Genomic DNA, 8,543 nt, shown 5'->3' on the forward strand with positions numbered 1-8,543 from the left:
GAGGAAAGAGGGGGGGGGGGGGACAGGGTGGGGTCAGCAGAGGCCAGAGAGGGGGCAGCCAGGAGAACTGGGGGGCTCAGAAAAAGGGCGGGGGAGGAAAGAGGGGGGGGGGGGGACAGGGTGGGGTCAGCAGAGGCCAGAGAGGGGGCAGCCAGGAGAAATGTGGGGCTCAGAATAAGGGCAGGGGAGGGAAGAAGGAGTGGGGGGGGCATGGTGGGGTCAGCAGAGGTGCAGAGAAGTAAAAGGGGGTGCAGAGGGGGTAACCAGGAGAAATGGGGGGGTCAGAAACGGGGGGTCAAGGAGGGGGTCTGTGGGGGGCAGAGGGTCTGCGGGGGGAGCTATGAGGACCCCCCCTCTCACCCCATCGCACCCCCCTCTCCCCAGGCCCGCCCCGGCCCCGCCGGAGGCCTGAGCCACAGGCCGGGACAAGACCGAGCCCCGCCGGACCCCGCCAGGCCCCCCCTGCCACGTCAACAAAGGGGCTGTGAGCTGCCCCCGCGCCGCCTCCGCCGCACCGGGACCGACACCGGGACACCGGGACAGCGGGAGCGGCCCCGGGACACCGGGAGAGGGGAGCGGTGCCGAACTACAACTCCCAGCAGCCCCCGCGCCGGAAGAGGCTCCCGGCAGCCGGCGCCCCCTGGCGGGGACCGCGCGCACCTGCAGCGGGAGGGGGGTCGGTGTCCCGAGGGGCCACGTGGGCGAGGGGACGGGGGGGAGACGGGGGGACACGGTGTGTGTAAGAGATGTCCTGTGTGCACGGGCACGTGTGTGTGTGTAAGAGCTGCTCTGTGGGCACGGGAGCACGCGTGGGGGGGCTGCCACACGCATGTGAACACACGTGTGCCAGGGCTGTTCTGGTCTGCAGAGGACACGTGTGTGTGTAAGGGATGCTCCGTGGGCAGGGCACACGTGGGCAGGGGCCACAGAACTGCCATGGACATGGGAAGACACGTGTGCAAGAGCTGCCCTGTGCGTTTGGGCACATGTGTGCTCTGTGGGCACATGCACTGCATGTACAAGAGCTGCCTGTTGGACAGGAATATGTACATATGTGCACAGGGGCTGCCCTGTGCGCACAGACACACACAGGGGCAGGGGTGCCACAAACATGGGCACACACGTGTGCAAGGGGCTGCTCTGTGGGCAGGGACACTTGGGCATGAGCCGTCACACACTTGGGCACACACATGTGTGGAAGAGTGGCTTGGTGGGCACAGACACGTGCAGGGGCTGCCCTGCGGGCAGGGAAACACACGTGGGCAGGGGCTGCCACACACATGAGCACACGCATGTGCGAGAGCTGCCTGGTGGGTGTTGACATGTGTGGGCAGGAGCTGCCCTGTGGGCACAGGCACATGTGTGTGCAAGAGCTGCCACATACGTGGGCAGGTGTATGTGCAAAAGATGCCCCATGGGCTCAGGCTCACATGTGAGCAGGAGCTGCTCTCTGTGGGCACAGACACACGTGTGCAAGAGCTACTGAGTCTGCATGGACACGTGTGTGTGTGTGTGTGCGTGTGTAAGAACTGCCCTGGGTGCATGGTCATGTAATAGCTGCCAGGCACGTGGGCACACGTGTGTGCTAGAGCTCCCTGATTGCACAGAGACACACATGGTCAGGAGCTGCCATCCACATGGGCACACACATGTGCAGGGACTGCCAGGTGGGCAGGAACACGTGTGTGCAGGGGCTGCCTTGTGTGCATGGACACACATGGGCAAGAGCTGCCACCCACATGGGCACACATGTGTGCAGGGACTGCCAGGTGGGCAGGGACACATGGGCAGGAGCTGCCTTGTGGGTACATGCACATGTGTGTGCAAGAGCTGCCCCGTGGGCTCAGGCATACGTGTGAGCAGGAGCTGCTGCACACATGGGCACACGTATGTGCAAGAGCTGTCCGGTGGGCACAGTTGTGGGCGGGAGCTGCCTGGAGGGCAGGGACACACGTGGGCAGGAGCTGACACACATATGGGCACACGTGTGTAAGAGCTGCCGAGTGGGCAGGGACATACATGTGGGCAGGGGCTGCCTTGTGTACACAAACACACATGGGCAGGAGCTGCCACACACATGCGCACACACGTGCAAGAGCTGCCAGGTGGGCAGGGACACATGGGCAGGAGCTGTCATGTGTGCATGGGCACACATGTAAGAGCTGCTCTGTGTGCACAGACACACGCGGGGCAGAGGCTGCCACACACATGGGCACACACGTGTGCAAGAGCTGCCTGGCAGGCAGAGACACACACGTGGGCAGGAGCTGACACACAGATGGACACACACGTGTGCCAGAGCTGTCATGGTTGCAGGGGGACACACATGGGCAGGAGCTGCCACACTCGAGCACACATGTGCAAGAACTGCTTGGTGGGCACAGACGTAAGTGGGCAGGAGCTGCCTGGTGGGCCTGGGCACACGCGTGTGCAAGAGCTGCCCCATGTGCACGGACCGTCCTCTGTGGTCCCCGCAGTGCCCACCCAGTGCTGGCGCCAGTGCTGGTGCCAGTGGGTGCTGATGCTCGGCCAAAGTGGGAGGGTGGGCGCAGGGAGCAGCTTCTCCTCCCGGTGCCATCGATGTCCACGGTACCGGGGCAGTGCCGGGTTAGGGTGGGAGGTACTGGGGAGCGGGTTTGGGCTGGAGCTGCCGGTCCTACTGATGGTGCCGATGGATGCCGGAGGTACCGGGCAGTGCCAGGGATGCCGGTCCCAGGTGCTCGGGCAATGCTGCTCCCGGTTCCGGTAGATGTTCACGGTACCGAGGCAGTGCCGGCTTGGGGTGGGGGCACCGGGAGGGTACCGGGAGGGTACCAGGAGGGTGGTGAGGAGCTGGATTGCAGCCCGGCTTCCGGTCCCGGTGCCGGTATGGATGTCGGCGGTACCAGTCGGGGGGGGTGTGTCTGCCGGTCTCGGTGCCGGTGCCGGTCTCGGTGCCGGTGCCAGTCTCGGTGCCGGTCGATGTCGACGGTACCAAGGAGTTGCCAGGGATGCCGGTCCCGCTGCCGGTGGATGTCGGCTGTACGGGGGGTTGCCGGATTGAGGCGTGGCTGCCGGTGCCGGTGCCGGTGCCGGTGCCGGTGCCGTTGCCGCTGGATGCCGGCGGTACTGTCCGGCGGGGGGATGCCGGTCTCGGTGCCCGTGGGTGCCGGTGCCGGTGGGTGTCGGTGCCGCCCGCCAAGGGTTAATGGCACTCGGTGAAGTTGCCGGGCGGCGGCGCGGCGGGATTGGCCCGAAGTTGTCGGGGCGGGCCGGGCCGTGCCGAGCCCCGCCGGGGCCGCCCCGCCCGCCGCCCCCCGCCGCCCCCCGCCCGCCGCCGGCGGAGCCATGCGCCCCGCGCCGCTGCTCGGGCTCCTGCTCTGGGCGCCGCTGCTCTGGGCGCCGCCGGTGCGCGTCACCCGCCACGGCGTCCACTGGAACGGCAGCAACCCCAGGTACCGCCGGCCGCCCCCGCCGGCCCCGCCGCCTTTGTGCGCCCCGGGCCCCGCCGAGCCCCGGGCCCCGCCGAGCCCCCGGGCCCCGCGCCGCCGCCACGGGACGGGACGGGATGGGATGGGGCCGGGAGGGGCGGCGGGCGGTGGGCTCCGGGCTCCGGGGGGGCGGGGCTGCCCGGCCACCGGGCCACCGAGCGCCCCTGGGAGAGTTACCGAGACGGGGAGCACCTCCCGGTGGGAGCGAGGCGGGGAGCATCTCCCGGTGGTGCTGAGCCCCCCGGGCATCCCCGGCAGCACCGAGCCCCGGGGTGGTGCTGAGCAGGTGAGTGGCCCCGGTGGCACCGAGCTCCGGTGGTACCGAGCCCCTGGGCATCCCTGCCGGCACCGAGCCCGCGGTGGTACCTCCCGGTGGTACCGAGCCCCGGTGGTACCGGGCCACTGGGCAGCCCTGGGCGTTGCCGAGCTGGTGAGAACCCCTGGGGGTGCTGAGCCCTGAGGGGCACCGAGCCACTGGGCATCCCCGGTGGTACCAAACCCCGGGAGGTACAGAGCCACAGGGCACTCCAGTGTGCCACCGAGGCAGTGAGCACCCTGGGTGGTGCTGAGCCCCAGGCACTGCCGCTGGCACTGAGCCCTGGGTGGCATGGAGCAGGTGAGTCTCCCCTGGTGACGCTGAGTTCTGAGTGTTCCACGCCGGTGGGCAGCGCTGGTGGCATCGAGTTCCCGCTGGCACCAAGTTGGTGGGCACTCCTGGGGGCACCGGGCCCCCAGTGAGCATCCCAGTGGCACCAAGTCTCCAGTGGCACCAAGCTGGTGGGCACTCCTGGTGCTGCCAAGTCCCTGGTGATACCCAACTGTGCCGAGCCTGAGTGCGCTTGGTGGCACTGAGCTTTGGTTATCCTCTGGTGGCATCAGGGTGGTGGGTGGCAGTGTCAGGGGTTCCCATGGGTTCCCGTGGTGGGTGTCCCCGCTGCTGGGGGCCACCCCAGCCCCTACCCTGCCAGGGGTTCTGCCCATGGGCTCTGCCATCACCGGAGGGCTGGGGTCCGGTCCTGTCCCCGCTCCCGGCCTCCTCCATTTTAGGTATTTCCCAGCTTCAGGGAGCAGGGGGAAGGGTCAGGATGCTGGGCTGGGATCCTGCAGGCTGTGCTCCCCCTTGCAGGTCCTGTGCCCTGGGCCTGCAGGACTGGGGCAGGTGGGCACATGACGGGCAGGGCTGGGGGCACAGTTGCTGCCTTGCTTCCTCCCTGTGGATGGGAGAGGTGGGACCCCACTACCTGTGGGAAGTGGGGCTCCGTGTGCCCCTCAGCAGGGTCAGGCAGCCCTCGGCCCTGCCTGGGCCTGTCCCAGCCAGCGTTGCCCGTGGGATGCTCTGAGTCAGCACGAGCCTGTGCCCCGTCCTGTCCTCAAGTAGCCCCCGGCCTCGGTGGGGGGCTCAGAGGCCCGGATTCCCCCCCACCAGTGCTGCCATCCCAGCGATGAACGTTGTGGTCTCTGCCAGGACTCTGCGCCGTCCACGAACACCGGCTGCACCGGGGTGGATGAAGGGGGCTTGGGGTCTCCCTGACAGCCCCCCCTGCTCCATTACTTTCCCAGGACCAAGCATGTTCAGTGCACGTGTGTGCACATGTGTGTGCACATGTGTGTGCCCGCAGAGCTGTCTGCTCCAACCCGGCCTGGCCGCACACGCTGTGAGCTCACTGCATCCTGCCCGTGCCTGAGCTGGGCCCCCTCCCCTGCCCTTCCTGCTGCCAAAGTCGTCCCCCCCCCCCGTGCCCCCTGCCCCGGCCACCGCCCCCTGCCAGCGCCGAGCCGGTGCGGGAGCGTCCCGCCGCACGGCCCCCCACCGGGGTGTCATGTCCGATCAGCGGCGAGGCGGGTGCCTGGGGCGAGGGGCTTTGTGCCCGGGCAGCGTGGCTCTCCCCCCGCCTCCGGCCGCGGTGGCCGAGCCCATTCAGCTCCAGCGGCCTGCGGCTAATCCGAGCTGATGCCTGGCTGCGTGGCGCGGGCGGTGTCCGGTCTCTGTTTTGGGGGAAAGCCCAGCTCCCTGCTCCGTCGGGGCCGGGGGGCAGCGGGATACCCCTCCCGGCGAACCCCCCGGCTCGTCCCGCCCGGCAGGTTCCTGCGGGACGACTACTCCATCCAGGTGGCCATCAATGACTACCTGGACATCTACTGCCCGCACTACGAGGGGGCCGTGCCCGCCGGCCGGGCAGAGACCTTCACGCTCTTCATGGTGGACCGGGAGGGTTATCGCGGCTGCTACGAGACCCCCGGTGCCTTCAAGCGCTGGGAGTGCAACCGGCCCCGGGCGCCCTTCGGGCCCGTCCGCTTCTCCGAGAAGATCCAGCGCTTCACCCCCTTCTCGCTCGGCTTCGAGTTCCAGCCGGGGGAGACCTACTACTACATCTGTGAGTGCCCCCCGGGTGCCGTGGGGGGCTGCACCGGGGTCACGGCACGTTGGGGCACTGGGTGCAGCCCCCCGGGGCCAGAGCATGTCAGGGGTCTTGGGTGCAGCCCCCCAGGGTCCCCATGGAAGTGGGTTGGGGGCACAAGGGAGGGTCAGGGTACACGCAGGATCTGGATCCCCCACTGAGGTCGGGGGGAGCAGGGGGAGTCTGGATGACTCTGGGGTTGAGGTGCAGGGAGGTCTGGATGCCCCAAAGATGGGGGCATCCATCGGGGTGCAGGGGTGTACAGGGTGCCCTGGGATGTGGGGTTCTGGGGGGTGTGGCATTCAGGGAGGTTCTGGATCCCCTGGGGTGAGGGGTTCATGAGAGGTGGGGTGCGGGGGGTGTCTGGATGCCCTGTGTGAGGGCATGAGGGGGTCAGGGCTCAGGGGGTTTCTGGATGCTCCCGGGGTGCAGGGAGTGTCTGGGTGGGGGCATGAGGGCGTTGGGTTGTAGGAGGGTTCTGGATGCCCTGGGTGGGGGCACAAGGGGGTCAGGGTGTCCCAGGTTTGGGGTGTAGGGTGGAGTCTGGATGCCCTGGGGTGGGGGATGCATGGAAAAGCAGGGTACAGGAGGTGTCTGGATTCCCCGGGGTCAGGGTGCACGAGGGGGTTGGGGTGCACGAGGGGGGTTTGGATGCCCTGAATTCAGGGTGCAGGGGGTGTCTGGATGCCCCCGGGGTGGGGGTACAAGGGGGTCAGGGTGTACATAGCAGGGGGTTGGGGTGCCCCTGGCTTCAGGGCGCCTGAGGTGGGGAGGTCTGTATGCCCTGGGTTTGGGGTGTGGGATGCCTTGGGGTGGGGGGTGCATAGGAAGGTGGGCTGCTGGAGGTGTCTGGATGCCCCGGGGTGGGGGCACGATGGGGTCAGGGTGCACATAGTGGGGTCGGGGTGCCCCCGGGTTCGGGGTTTCTGGATGTCCCGGGTTGGGGGCACAAGGAGGTCGGGGTGCCCCTGAGGTTCGGGGTGCCCGGGGGAAGGCGGGGGGTGGGGGAGTCTGGATGCCCCTGGGTTCGGGGTGTGGGAGGAGGGGGTCTTTATGCTGCGGGTTCGGGGTACCCGGGGGGGCGGGTTCTGGATACCCACGGGTTCGGGATGCAGGGTGGGGTCTGGATGCTGCGGAGTGGGGGCACCCGGGGGGTGCCGTTCCCTCAATGCGCCGGGAGGGGGCGCCCCAGGCCCGCGCTGACCCGCCGTCGGGGGGTCCCGTCGGGCCGGGGGGGCCGTGCCGGGGGGTCCCCGCTGATCCCCCCACCCTGCCCAGCCGTCCCCAGCCCCGAGAGCGCCGGGCGCTGCCTGAAGCTGCGCGTCACCGTCTGCTGCCGAGGCACCAGTGAGTGGGGCTGGGGGGTCTGTGCCCCAAAACCTGGGGGGGACTGTGCCCCAAAACCCGGGGGCTCCCCCACCCCCGGGGCAGCCTGGTCCCCGTGGAGGGGGTACCGGCGCCTTGGGGGCGATGCCACGGAGCCCGGGGGAGCCGCTCCCTGACACTGGTGGGGTTTATTTCAGCACCGGAGCCGGTGACAGAGGTGCCCAATTCGCAGCCCCACGGGCGTGGGGGGCCCGAGGGTGAGTACGGGGTGGCCAGGGAGTATCAGGGGGCCTGGGGGTGAGTACAGGGGGGCCAGAGGGTGTCAGGGGGCCCGGGGGTGAGTACAGGGGGGCCAGGGGGTGTCAGGGGGCCCGGGGGTGAGTACAGGGCGGCCAGGGAGTATCAGGGGGCCCATGGGTGAGTACAGGGGGGCCAAGGGGTGGTGAGGGCCCAGGGACCAGCTCACCCTGACCACCACTTCTGCCCTGGCAGACGCTGTGCCTGCGCGGGGCACCGCGGTCCCACCGCAGCCCTGCACGCCGTGCCTGGCACTCGTGCTCCTGGCCCTGCTCCGGATCTGACCCCGGCACTGCCCGTGGTGGGGGGATGGGCTCCTCTGCCCAGGCGCCGCTTCCAGACTGTTCCTCACCGCCAACCCCCTCGAGCCCGTGGGGCAGCCCCAGGCCACGACCCACCTGCCGGACCTCCACAAAGCCGAGCCGGGGCCGGGAGCTCCGGGCTGGAAGGTGAGGGGGGAGCAGGGAGGCTCTGGGGTGGTGGGTGGGTACCCACTTGCTGCACCGCAGCGTCCCTTGATGGGGATCTCTCCCTCCCAGGGCTGTCGCTTGCCACCGGCATCGCCGCACGCCGGGATTGCCACGGGTCAGCACCGCCGCACACCGGGATCGCCGCACACCGGCATCGCCCCCACGGCATCACCCCGGCACTGGGCTCCCCTCAGCAAATGCCTCCTCTGCCCCACGGCCGCCACCTCATCTCGTGCCTTCCCCCGTGGACCCCCCGCCCCAGGGGGCCCAGGGACCCCCCAGGCCCTGGAGCGGGGCAGCAGCTCCGATGGCAGCGTCGGCCACTGCCGTGTCCTCCTCCTCCTCTGGTGAGGACACACCGATCTGTCTTCTGGGAAGACGCCTTCCTCCGTGCCCTCAGTTTGGTTTTAACCCCTGGTAGTGACTGAGCAATACAGTGTTTGCAAGATCGCTGTGCCCCGGGTGTGCGGCCCCCCCGCCGGCCCCCCTACCCATGCCCCTGCCCCTGCAGAGGTGCCGGGGTGGCCGCTCCAGGGGGTCCCTGCCCCTCTCTCCCTCCACGGCCTTTAAGGCCAAGGGTT

At 69.1% G+C, this 8,543-nt stretch overlaps 2 protein-coding genes across 2 annotated transcripts in view; both read left to right on the forward strand.

Moving 5' to 3' along the window:
* The window catches only part of ADAM15 (ADAM metallopeptidase domain 15), an 8,792-nt gene extending 8,087 nt beyond the window's left edge, over positions 1 to 705 (forward strand). The window contains exon 24 of the mRNA XM_017808412.1: positions 385 to 705. Coding sequence (XP_017663901.1) covers positions 385 to 412 — 28 coding nt within the window. The 3' untranslated portion in view covers positions 413 to 705. The remainder of the gene's footprint in view (positions 1 to 384) is intronic.
* A 2,622-nt stretch (positions 706 to 3,327) lies between these two features.
* Positions 3,328 to 8,313, forward strand: LOC108494164 (ephrin-A4-like). The gene is made up of 6 exons (XM_017808397.1): positions 3,328 to 3,434; positions 5,553 to 5,845; positions 7,148 to 7,216; positions 7,393 to 7,492; positions 7,833 to 7,941; positions 8,032 to 8,313. The coding sequence occupies exons 1-6, from the start codon at positions 3,328 to 3,330 to the stop codon at positions 8,311 to 8,313; spliced, it is 960 nt and encodes a 319-aa protein (XP_017663886.1).
* Positions 8,314 to 8,543: the final 230 nt, after the last annotated feature.

This window comes from Lepidothrix coronata, unplaced genomic scaffold, assembly GCF_001604755.1.
Source record: "Lepidothrix coronata isolate B3197 unplaced genomic scaffold, Lepidothrix_coronata-1.0 Scaffold23, whole genome shotgun sequence".
Lineage (NCBI taxonomy): Eukaryota > Metazoa > Chordata > Aves > Passeriformes > Pipridae > Lepidothrix > Lepidothrix coronata.